Genomic DNA, 13,194 nt, shown 5'->3' on the forward strand with positions numbered 1-13,194 from the left:
GTAAAATGAAAATGTAATGGGCTTAAAAGACCCATCCGAATCCCACAGACTACTAGTGGCCTGCCCCAAACAAAAACACTATTTTTACACATATTACAATTACATGATACAACTATTAACTATTAACTATACAACTACTAGTATGTAGTCTAGTATTGTAAGGTTGTCATGTCATTATATTTTTTATATGATAAACATAATTAATGATTTTAATATATTTTTTAATTTATTGTTCACACTTACAACATTCTTATTTTAATATTTATTCCAATTTTGCCACGTCTTTCATCACTAGCTACTTAAACGAGTATTTAAGTTACGACTATATTACAAATTTCAGCTTTCAGATAATTTTGGAAATTTCAATTTCTTTCCTTCTCGAGGATAGTTGTCATTAAATGAGTCTCCCAACGTAAAGCGTCTAAACTTTTTGGGATCGAAAATTACAATTTGTAAAACTCGAAAACAAAAAAAGAAAAAGAAAAAGAATTGTATTATTGATGATCTGTTTAACAATGATGAAATTAAATCATATTTATAACCTAAACTATAACTACTAGAAATTGAGACTAACAATTGTTGTTAAACTAAAAAAATATAAGATAATTAAAAAAAAGGATCATAAAAAGATAAAGATTAACAAGGAAAGAATATGAATTATGCACAAATTACTCATTCTTGGTATTTTTTTAGGTTCTGAATGAGATCTGAAAAAGAGTCCTTGATAATACAATTTCTTTTTAATATGGCGTTTCTATTATAAGAAATACGATGACACCTTTTAAAACGATACGATTGCACCTTTCATAAACGTAAAAAATTTAACCCTTCAACAAAGAGATAATATGGTGGCACATGCCACCATATTCCCTTCAATGAGTCCGTCCATGAATCAGTTAGGCTTCCATCTCATCTAGGTTAATGTTTTTCATCGTTGTTTTAAACTTTTAAGGTTAAAACAAAGTTATTTGGAATTAGAATGGAAAGCTCATGCTGGTTATAACTTAAAATCTTCTTCTTGTTTTAGAGATAGAATAGTAAGTTAAGATTCATACACTCAGTATTAGGTAATAATTGATCAATAATGTTTGAAAAAACAAGGGTAGTCTTGAAATTTTAAATATATATATATATATAAGTTGTACCGTCTCATATGGATGAAATAATCAAATGAGTCACTAGGAGATGAATGTTGGAGAATGTATCAAGATTTTCTAAGCAAGTAGTTTTAGATTTTGGTGGTAGATAAAAAATTTAGAGAAAAATAATGAGCAATACTATAAAAGAACAATCAATTAACTTTTTATATATTTTATTTTCTAATATAATCATTTAATACATGTTTAGGCCCTTAATATGGTATGAAATTCTTTGGGTCCTATTAAACTTTGGTTTTCTAATAGCACCGATGGAAGATGAATGATTTGATGGATAATAAATCAAGATTTTCTAGAAAATTAGTTTTAGACTTTGATATTAAATAAAAAAAATTAAATAAACAATAATATAAATTGAAAAACCAATTAACTTTTTACATATTTTCTTTTCCAACGTAATTAATTAATATACTTGTTTAAACCAGTAATATAATACGAAAATCTTTGAATCCTATTAGATATTAAAAAAAGTTGTGTCTGTTTTATTTAATTTTTTTTTACTATTATATACTAAAAAACAGATTGGACCCCTATTTATCATTTTTCATGGGCTTTGGACGTAGGGTCCTGATTATGTAATATGTATGCACAAGGAATCAATCATGGGACGGTGAGGTTTATGGGTAGGTGAGTATGCATGCATAAGGATTCATGGCATGACATGTGTAACCGCCAATTATCCGTGGAGAGGAAAAGGACATTGCATCAAACGGTGAGTTGGGCGCAGTGCATGCTAGTCTAACAGCATCATAGTCGCAAAGGGAAATCGATCTGGTTTCCATGTTTGATGTCAACTTATGGGCTTCCTTTGAACTCGTTTCGTCTCCACAGATCGAAAAAAAAAAAAAAAAAACTCGTTGAGTCTCGAATATCACTTCCTAAAGTTTACTATAGATATGATTACGAAAAAAATTGATTTAAAAAAATTTCCAGTAGTTACATATCAAAAAAATAAATAAGTTAAAAAAAATCATTTCTATCTGAATTACAAATCAAATATGGCCTCCAAAAAGTTAGTACTAGATGCGTGACTTATGCCAATGAGATTGTGAACAGAACTTTAAATTTTTCAAAAATTTAGATCTTAGAATCATCTTAATTATAAGTTTTGAATTAGTATTATTTTCTTGGAAGTTGCTTATCATTGTATTTAACATTTAACATTGTATTTTTTTTTTCAAAGAAAAATGTAGGATCCATTTTTCTTGAAGTAGTGGAGATGCAAGAGAAAATTAAACTAAACTAATTGAACCCTTAGCTTTATCTCTAAAAAAAATAGAAAGATTGGTTTCATGAATACCAATAGCTTAAAAATAGTTAAAAAAACAAGTATAATAATTAGCATCGAAATGTGTCTAATCAAACAACAAATACAATTTTATTAATGTATTTAATTGTTAATTTATAAATATTATATATTGATTATTAGTCTTTATTAATTAATATTACTTATTCATATTATTGTTATCATCATACATCTTTATTATTTAGTAGATCAAAAACAAGTATGAAGAAAATGGTTTAGTAAACTATATATAATTATAAAGGTTGAAGTTATATTTTTCAAATTTTTATATAATTATTAAATTTTGATAACATATATATATAACTACTATTAATTAAAGTTTTCTTTCTTTTATTTATATTTTGTATAACGATTATTCAAAATCTCACAAGTTTTAATTTGTTACTACTTACTACTTAGAGCATCCACGCACATCCTACAAAGCAATTGCAAAATCAATTTTTGATACCACATTCACACATGTTCCATCACATTTTCTTTTCCTTTTTTTAAATATAATTAATTATTCTTATTAAAATATTTTTTTAAATACAATCTTAATAAATATAGTAAAACTATTTAAACATTAAATTTTATCATTATCATTATCTAAAATTAAAATTATACATATTAAAACATACAATATTGATAAAATTACAGTCAATATAATCTAATACACATGATTAATGAAACAACATGAATAAGATTACATGTTTATTCATCTAAAAGTTGCCGATTTTTTTTATTGTACAATCGTCATTGTTGCTCTGTCATAGTTGATAGATACATTTTCATCAATCTGATTGCCAGTTTTTATTTTTTAGCATCAAAATTGAATTGTTACTTTATCGACTTGTCGATAGAGTTACTTAATAAGGATTTTTATTTACCTTTATCCTTTGAAGCTTTCCTTTCTATTGGACGAGCAACCAATGTTAGCTCAAGGGTCAATGTGTTTGTATTTAAGGATGATGAAGTGTATTGGTCTGAACCATCATTTTTTGTTCTATTTGACCCCTTATAATATAATGATTATAATATATTATTATATCATGTATTTATTAAAAGATTGAATAAGATAAAGAATTATATATCATGTATTTATTAAAAGATAATTATAATATATATATATATAAAATAATTTATGAAGTAATTAATAAATGTCGTAGTAGTGAGAATCACTTTTGAAAGTTAGGTGAATTGCTTATGTATAGATGATAATTACAAAAGTTAATATAATACAACTAAAAATATAAATAAATTGCATGAAGCGTGAATGATCTTAAGTTAATTTAATCTAATGATAGAATTTTGAAATAAAAATTGAAATTAGTTGCAATAAATGTATGTGTTGGTAAGGCCAACTGTAGACCCTCATCCACTTTGGTGAGACTCGGACGGAGGGATGGTCTGCCACCATCCACGTCAATCTCCCCTACACCCACCGATAACGATGATTTTTGCTTCTTTCTCATAGGCTGAAGAAATCTTTATGCATAAGCATAACTGACCCTATCTTTCTTCCACATCCTTCCCTTCCGCTGCTTCAATCACAAAAATTTAAGATAAAAATGGTGTCTTTAGTAAAGCAACCTCTTCTTTCTTTGCTTCCTAGCTGTAATGCTACAACCCAATCCCCAAAACAATACCCATTTGCTAATACTCCCTTCAAATCCTCTCAATCCCACTTTCATGGCCTCAAGCTCACTTTTTCAAACCCTTCTTCTTCTTTGACTCCATTGATCAGCAAGACCTCTGTCATTGTATCTGCCAAGGTACATTCACGCCTTTTTATTTAATTACACAAGTATTTCGCACCTCTCTTTCTCTCTCATTAATTGTGTTTGCAAGTGCAGGTTAACAAAGGCTCCGTTCCCCCCTCCTTCACACTTAAAGATCAAGATGGTAGGAATGTGAGCCTCTCCAAGTTCAAAGGCAAGCCTGTTGTCGTCTATTTCTACCCTGCTGATGAAACCCCTGGTTGCACCAAGCAGGTTTCTATTGCTTCCCTGCCATTTCTTTTCTTTTGCCCCACCCCATCCAATTTCAACAAAACTTGTCAATTTCTTTGGATTTTGATCATATGCTTTATTCAAGAAAAGTTGTCAATTTATTGTGATTCAAGAAAAGTTAAATCCAAGGTTATTGGGTCAACTAGCTACTTTGCTTAGGACATTGCAGATGAAGCTGTGAGACAAGGTTTAGGAAAGGAAATTATTACAGTAAATTTCATGCAAAAAGCACACTTTAGTGTGCTTCCATGAACCCAATTTTTTTGCAATGTATAACCTCTGTGCTCCTGCTTCTGGATTACTGTCCAAAAACGAACTGGACCAGCACCTTTTAGACCATATCAGTGCATACAGGCCTCATGCCTAGCCTCTCTGTTTCTTCGCCTGAAAGTGTGCCAACACGTTCACCTTGCATTCACATATAGACACACCAACACATCCTTGCGACGCTGTTGGCCATTTCAGTATGCATACATGCTGGACCTTCTGTCTGGCTTCCAAATTTCCACCTTGGACCACAATATATTCAATTTTAAAGTGCTTGTAATAACAATCTTGAACAGGCCAAGGGCTGAATATCCATACAGCCTAAGTACAACTTGTTTTGTGTACTCCAGAGTTGGGACTTCCTCACCTTAGAAATGCATGTCAGATACTCAACAGGATAGTTGGGTATCTTTGATAGGTTGGTGTTTGAACATTCACTCAATTTTCTCCATGTGAAATTATTAGAATATCCATTCATGGCACTACTTAAGAACAACCCAATTGTGATGAAAGGGAGGTTAAGGATTCCTTGCCAGTAGTCACAGACAGAGATAGAGACAGTCCATGGTGTTTGTGTATGGATCTCGACCTATTTAAGGCTGCATCCCATTCATGTCACTTGCCAAAACAACTTTCTTTTGTCGCAAATTGGTAAGTTACATCAGATCTGTCCTTCTAGTTTTACTTTGTGAAAGAATTGGTACAATGATGATGGATAGAATTGTTACAAGTTAGCATTCTTTCTAGATGTGTCCCTTTCTGTCGGGTACACTCTACAGCTGCAGAAAAAGAACTTGTTCTTTCTATCGGTGGTGATTGCTACATTTTGTGAAGATATAAAGCCCAGAAAATATTTGGTGGGTTACTACTTACTTGTTATGATGCATGTAGAGGAGGGGAGGCAAAGTTCAAGCGTTCCCCTTCCAGTCCCCGAAAATGGGTCTAATCAATATACGAAAACCACAGATCACATCATTTTGCGGTCTTTTCTCTCCTCGTACTTTTCCCTAAACGAAGGTATAGCACAATTTCCAACTAAATTGAAACAGCAGAAAAATTATCAGTGTTATATTTGGGATTTCTAAGTGCCATTGTTATTCTTAATATTTTCCCTTTTTGCCTAGAAGTAACAACTGGCTTGAAAGTATCATTAGACCAACAATCATTTGTGATGCAATTTGCAGGCATGCGCATTCAGGGACTCGTATGAAAAATTCAAGAAAGCAGGAGCCGAGGTTGTTGGGATTAGCGGTGATGATGGAGTGTCACACAAGGTAAGATCAGGCTTCAATGATGGAACTTTATGTCACAGACACATGAGCAAGTACTTTATTACTGTAAATGTTGTTCTATTGTGGTCCATATCTTCTTGATAACTCAGCCTTCTTTAGAGGTAACAAGCAAGGGTGAACAAGGTTTTCAGCGACTTTAAGCTCTCGATAAGAGAATATGTTGGTTTGACTTGAAACCGAGTCAAACAATAATGTAGCATGCATAACATATTTGAAATGTTTTAAGTTCGGTAGATGTGGACACATCAATTAGTATACCAGTCACATGTATCAATCCTCTTAACTACCACATGACATCATTATATTGGTTATATTTGCAAACTTCTGCCAATGATCTTATTGCACCTCTTAAGATTCTTACACATAGATATACATCGTGTTTCTTGTTCTAGTGTTTTGTCCTGAAAAAATAAAATTGAAGCAACATAAGTTAACAACAGAAGCATATCAGTTTGGAATAGTGGTAGCAGAAGTTTGTTTATTATTGACCCCAGTGTTTGTGTTGATGTAGGCATTTGCAAAGAAATACAGACTCCCATATACCTTGCTGAGTGATGAGGATAACAAAATCAGAAAAGAGTGGGGAGTTCCTTCTGATCTTTTTGGTACATTGCCTGGTCGACAGACCTATGTTCTTGACAAGAATGGAGTGGTTCAACTTATCTACAACAACCAGTTTCAGCCTGAGAAGCATATTGATGAAACCTTAAAGTTCCTTCAAAGTCTTTGAACCATGCATGTCACAGGCACAGAGCTTGTTCTTTTTAAATTTCTTTTTGTGATGGTAGACAAAGAACCAGCCACGTCTATCTTATGTTGAGAATATATAATTCATTAAGATATCGATAAACAATATATATATATATATATATATATATCTTTATTGGTGTATACATATATATTGTATTCTCTTTCACTCGTGTATGTACACAGCCCCCATATGAGCACTGTTTATTTTAGTACGTAATAAATAAACAGATAAATCTAAGAAATTATTAGGAGCGCACAGGTGTAGCATCAACGACATGCATGATTTTGTTTTTTCTTCAAATGTCTTCCTCATAGTCTTGACTGTTGTAAGGGCTAAACGCTTCTGCAAACCAGGTCTTCTTCCTCCAAGAACTCCATCCCATCTCCTTACATATCTCATCGTTGTGATTGATGCTATATGTAGATATGCAACTCCTCTTGTAAAATCTTGTGGACTTCTTCATTATCTCCATCTCTGTGGTTATCTGTTCCAGCATCTTCTCTGTGCAAGGTAGCTTAAACTTATCATCAACCAGCCTCGATAACCACTTGCACCGGATCTCTGAAGTTTGAAGGTTGGAGACACTTTCCACATAACCGATGAAAGCCATGTTTGGAATTAAGGGATGGATTGTTCCCCTGCATATATGAATGCCAATATATATTATTCTCTAGCAAATTTAAAGTTGTCATAATTATTAACATATATATGAAAGATTAATTAATGATTTACAAACCTGTACAAAGGCAGCATGCCAGAGGGAAATTGTAAGAAACTTCGAAAGGGTTCGGGTAACATAAGTTTGAGCTTCTTTTTGCCATCATAACCGGTGGCAAGAAGCACCACATCGGCATCCAACTTGGTATTATCTTGGAATTCAACACCGCCCTCCCAAAACCACCAGTTTGATGCCCTTTTGAAATTTATGTTGCCCTTTTCGGCTTCAGGAAAGAATTTGTCAGGCAAGATGGCCATTTGGCAAGATGCATAATCTTCCTCAAAAGGGTGATCTGGTTTGAGTCCGTACTTGACGAGTGGAAGCTTCCACACCAGGTAAGACTCAATGATCTTGGATGCAGCCTTCCTCTGTGAAATATATATATATATATATATACACACACACAAATAATTAATTAATGAAGTGGTTTAATTATAAGGGATGAAATATACATACATATATATATATATGTATATAGGAGCAATATAATCAATTAAAATGGAAAATGGACGTACGAGTGGGGAGAAAAGGTGGCAGAGAAGGTCCCTGAGGAGGCTTTGGTTGGGTCTTTGATGGAAGAACTGAGAAAATCTGGTGGAGTAGAATAAGTAGAATGGCAAACCCCAGACCGAATAATGTGGAACAGTCCAATGCGAAGTCCTCACCACCATTGTGCACGCTTTTCCTTCTTCACCTGTACGTATATATATCAAAAATCAATCAAAATTTGCATGGATATGATGTACAATTAAGCTTAATTACTAATTAAATCTAATTAAGGAGTACGTTGATTAATTAAGTTAAATATATATATATATATATATATATATATATGTGTGTGTGTGTGTGTGTGTGTACCTTGATTAGCTTCAGCACATTCAACAGCAAGATCAATGGCAGATTTTTTGTAACCCACCACCACCACCTTCTTTCCTTTGAGAAGTTGAAGGGATTCTTGGGTGTTAAGTTTGCTGTAGTCTTGAGAATGCATCACCTTCCCTTTAAACACTTCTGGGCCTTTCTTCATTGGAAACTTTGGTATTATTGGTATATCTCCATATTTCCCACTACACACCACTATAAACTCAAATGCATACCGCTGCATGCAATTCAATCAAATTAATTATTTAATAACAACTAATTAATAATTAATTATCCTAGCTATGTACACATATATACCTGAATGGTGTGAGAGTTGGTATTATGAACAGCAACTTCCCATATGGGTTTTCCAGACATCAAACTTTCGTAAGCCATGGTTTCTTGGTCACCCAGGAAGCGGATTTCAGTGACCTTTGAATTGAAGCTTATGAACTTGAACAAATCAAAGTGATTGGCATAAGAGTGAAGATAATCGAGTATCTCCATATAAGATGGGAAAGTGTGATCATCTTGTTGTGTGTGTGGCCAAGGGTAATCAGAGAATTGGTAGTCATGACGAGGTGTCTGAAGTTTGGTTGTCCTGACGGAGCAGTGCTTCCAAACACCACCAATGGAGTCAGTGGCTTCAAACACGATGGGGTTGTGGTTTGATAGCTGTTTGGCTGCGGCTAATCCACTTATGCCACCTCCGATAATACCGATCTTGGAGAAGATGACGGCCATGATTACTATATAGCTGCTAGCTAGATGGATGATCAATTAAGAATTGTGATGTTGAAATGCAAAGAGATGCATGGTATATTTATAGTGCATGGCATGTGTATAATTAAGTAAGAAGCAGACTTGAAAGTAGTCGTGTTCATATTTGGTCAGGACGCACACCACCAATAGTATGCTTTGACTTTAATTTATCTTGTAAAATATTAATTTTCAAACTTGTACCGGAAGGAATCATGGTGCATGCATGGATGGTAAATCAACCATCATCACGATCCTTAATTTGATTGATATATATATATATATATATATATATATATATATATATACACTTGGAATCATGTGAGATTAAAGGTTTTTCGTGAGACCCGTAAGACCAATTTTCAACCTTTGGATTAGATCTACAATCTGAACATTCATAAACGCCACAAGATTTCTCAATAATCATAAAAATTGTCACCGTACAACTTTAGACCATTAGATCATTAGCTTATAAAGTTGATCAGTGAACATAAATTGGTCTTATGGGTCTCATGAAAAACACTTGGTCTCACGTGAACCAAACCCTATATATATATATAATTTCTAATGAATCGAGATAACCGTTTATTCCGGTATAAATAGTCAGTATATGTACTTCCACCGCGAGAGGGAGGGATTTGGATTTTTTAAGCAATTATGTAAGCGTTGATCTCTTGCCAATTGTTTATGAGTAGTAGCTTTATTGAGATTAGAAGCAAATTGTGCAAAAACTTCTAATTCTGTAAATTGTGCCGGTTCCAATTTTAATTTACCGGCTACTTATTTCATAGCTTTAATTTGAGTTGTAGACCTCACTCGGGAAACAGAGATACCCACATTAATAGCGGGTCCGATACCAACATTGAATAGATAGGCAGATAATAATATTTATCCATCAGTAATCGGGATTACGTTAGTAGGAATATAAGCCGAAACATCTCCCGATTATATATATATATATATATATATATACTTGAGATCATGTGAGATCAACCTGTTTTCTTAAGACCCGTGAGAACACATTTTTTCATTTAAAACTTCACAGTAAAAAATTGTGAAGGTAACCTTCACAATATTTTTGCTGTGAAGGTACGGGTTTTTTTTACCTTACAAGGTTTTTGCTGTGAAGTTTCAAGTGTAAAAATTATGGTTTCATGAAAAGAACCCAACGCTATATATAGTGCTTGAAGAATTAATTAAAGCTAGCTATTAACTCATTCATTAATATAGTTATTAATTAAGGGTCAAGGGTGTTAGAAGGAGGAGATGGCCGTGCTGAAGCTCTTTTCCTAACATTCTTTCTTTTTGCCGTTCAAAAAAAAACTATCTAATATACTTTCATATATATAGCTAAAAGTTGCTAATTAATTAATGATGAATTTGGAATCACAACATTAATTATTTGAAGGAAATATATATAATGCGCGCGTTATACATGGATCATTAATTATTAGTATTTAGCATGAATTAGGTGTAGTTAATTTCAGTGAATCTTCAAAGCCTTTTCCATGATTACATGCATGCATTATGTATTATGTATTATGTATGGAGTATATATATGTATGACCAACTGCCAACACCAACCATAAATATTGGGAAACCTCCAAGAAAATGAAGAGAAATTACATGCCAGCAAAAACATGGAGGCTACATATCTTTTCTTCATGACTGCTAATTAATTATTATCATTATCAAAATCTAAATTAGTTCAACAATTTTACAACTTTTATATATATATATATATATATATATATATANTATATATATATATATATATATATATATATATATATATATTGAATTAATGTTATTTAGGCAAACTTACCACACGCGCGTTATTTAATTTAATTTAATTAATGCTTCTGCTTCCACTCTTTATTAATTGTATTCCCCAGCTTTTGTATATTAATTAATTCAACTTATACATGATCTATATATATTATAATCATTATACGCTATAATATTTATATACATCTTTAATATATATATATATTATTGTTCCATATGTATGATATACATACTTAACTAAAGTACCTATATATATATATATATGTTTCATATTACTGTTACGGACAATCCTCCTTGTTATTATATATCATTAACAATTCTTGATGTTTTCATATATATAAATTTCCACACCCCTTTCAAAATTGCATGGTTTTTCCTCTTAAGGCGGCTTATATATACATCGATACATTTACTTAAGAAGAAGAGTTTGACAAAAACTTCACATCCACTATATAATATAATATAATATACAAGTCTGATGATAGAATTCAATAACCAAAGCCTTGACTTGTAGGATTGATTGATAATTAATGCATGTACATTTGGCTCTTTTCCAAGTTGTTACTATGAAATCTTTTCCATCTTTTCGACTTCTTGTTTTTGAACATACAAACCATCGAACTACTTTGACTAAAAATGTTTATAACCTACATTTTAATCTTCTACAATAACAATACGGCAAGCTCCACCTCAATCACGAGCACCATGCAAATATATATAACTACAAAGAGAGAGAATGCCAAATTAATCTTTCTCTATTACACTACATCTATTTCAACAAAGAATACGATGATGACACATTTGGATTTTTATTAAAGGTAGTTTATTAGGGGAACAACAAAAGAGATAAAGATGACGATTTTTTAAATGAAAAAAAAACAATTAAAGAGATGGATTTGATCAAACAAGATCAAAAATTAAGATTAGTTACTAATTTTTTAAGACATATATATATATATATATTTTTCTATATAAATGAATAAGTTTTACTATCATATACGATTACATGATAGAAAAACTTAATCACATATGTTTAAACATACTAAAAAAAATATAATCATATATGATATTGAAACTTCATTGTTTTTTATAAAATGATTAATTTTTTCAAATTAATTTTTGTACGATATAAGAGTAGCATGGGGTTGACTGAATCCGTTATGATGCTTGAGGGGAACATTTATTCTACCAAATCTCACGGTCTCTTTTTCATTGAAATCTAACAAATGTTTATTGGTCATGGTATGCGTGTTCATATCATATACCCCAACACAATTAATTATTTAATTAATGTCAATGCACATGCATACAAACCTACATCTATTCTATATTTTTAATACCACTACTATACATATTTATTCTAAATATATATATATATATATATGTATTATTTAGTTAGTTATCATAATCAACTTCCTCGGCCCTATATAATATACATACCTTAATTCAATGCCAAAATGTATCCCCTCATCATTTAAAAATCTTGAAGTTTTATTATTAGAAGATCGATCGATGATGACATTTAGCGAAAAGAAAATCAATTAAAATGAATCTAATAGTTCACTTTGTTTACACCTTGAAAGTCAAAAATATGCAAACTCTAAATAAAAGGACACAACATATCAACTTCCGAAATCATATTATTAAAAAAACATGTTAGATTGGATCGTTTCTCAACAACAATATAAAAAAAATACCTTTAAAATTGGTTTCCTTGATTCAATAAAGTTTTAATTCAAAAATACAGTTTCTCTTTCACTTGACAACAATAAACACACATTAAAAGACGAAATGATTTGGTTGTTTACAAGATTAAATAAAAAAATGCAACAAAATAAACCGTGTAACATAAAAATAAGACATTTTATTGAAGTTATGAAATTAAATTAACATACCATCATATCCAGTTTTAACAAATAGTATGAAATGTTTGCTTACAAATAAGGTATTAATTAAAAGTAGAAAAATAAAGGATCCATCGCTCTTTATTACTCCTACTTAATTAACCAAAAAAGAAGAAGCTAAAATATCCCTTTTCTTAGATAGGTGCCTCCTCAAAGCTTGACACGTGTCCCACAAAAACCACATTTTTGCAAGTTTCTTACATTGCATCAAAGTATATGTTTTTTTACGAGTTATGAAACAAAAGAGAGAAAAAAAACACAAAATTGAGAAGAAGAAGAAGAAGAAGAAAACACCTCCTTCTTGTTTTGTGAAAAACACAACTACATACAATACTCGTAGGTGTAACTATTTATATAAACTCTGAGATGAAATAACAAAAAACTACAAAATAAACTAAAA

The 13,194-nt window shown here is 31.5% G+C and overlaps 2 protein-coding genes across 2 annotated transcripts; one reads left to right on the plus strand and one right to left on the minus strand.

Annotated features, from left to right (window-relative positions):
* Positions 1-3,911: 3,911 nt before the first annotated feature.
* Positions 3,912-6,859, plus strand: LOC112516961 (peroxiredoxin Q, chloroplastic). Its single transcript, XM_025124231.1, has 4 exons — positions 3,912-4,217; positions 4,299-4,436; positions 5,906-5,995; positions 6,525-6,859. The coding sequence occupies exons 1-4, from the start codon at positions 4,014-4,016 to the stop codon at positions 6,741-6,743; spliced, it is 651 nt and encodes a 216-aa protein (XP_024979999.1). The 5' UTR covers positions 3,912-4,013; the 3' UTR covers positions 6,744-6,859.
* Positions 6,860-7,059: 200 nt separating this feature from the next.
* On the minus strand, positions 7,060-9,087 carry LOC112517469 (probable flavin-containing monooxygenase 1). Its single transcript, XM_025124908.1, has 5 exons — positions 8,662-9,087; positions 8,341-8,581; positions 7,998-8,176; positions 7,501-7,850; positions 7,060-7,402 (listed from the first exon to the last, which is right to left on the minus strand). The coding sequence occupies exons 1-5, from the start codon at positions 9,085-9,087 to the stop codon at positions 7,060-7,062; spliced, it is 1,539 nt and encodes a 512-aa protein (XP_024980676.1).
* Between the last annotated feature and the right edge of the window lie 4,107 nt (positions 9,088-13,194).

Source organism: Cynara cardunculus, assembly GCF_001531365.2.
Source record: "Cynara cardunculus var. scolymus isolate 2C chromosome LG 8, CcrdV1, whole genome shotgun sequence".
NCBI classification, from domain to species: Eukaryota; Viridiplantae; Streptophyta; class Magnoliopsida; order Asterales; family Asteraceae; genus Cynara; species Cynara cardunculus.

Bases quoted from the DNA above. Each gene is read 5' to 3' on its own strand.
- LOC112516961 (XM_025124231.1), top strand. From the start codon at position 4,014: ATGGTGTCTTTAGTAAAGCAACCTCTTCTTTCTTTGCTTCCTAGCTGT. The intron at 4,218-4,298 runs GTACATTCACGC...TTGCAAGTGCAG, and splicing joins CTGTCATTGTATCTGCCAAG to GTTAACAAAGGCTCCGTTCC. The intron at 4,437-5,905 runs GTTTCTATTGCT...TGCAATTTGCAG, and splicing joins CCCCTGGTTGCACCAAGCAG to GCATGCGCATTCAGGGACTC.
- LOC112517469 (XM_025124908.1), bottom strand. From the start codon at position 9,087: ATGGCCGTCATCTTCTCCAAGATCGGTATTATCGGAGGTGGCATAAGT. The intron at 8,582-8,661 runs GTATATATGTGT...AATTGCATGCAG, and splicing joins CCAACTCTCACACCATTCAG to CGGTATGCATTTGAGTTTAT. The intron at 8,177-8,340 runs GTACACACACAC...ATATACGTACAG, and splicing joins ATGTGCTGAAGCTAATCAAG to GTGAAGAAGGAAAAGCGTGC.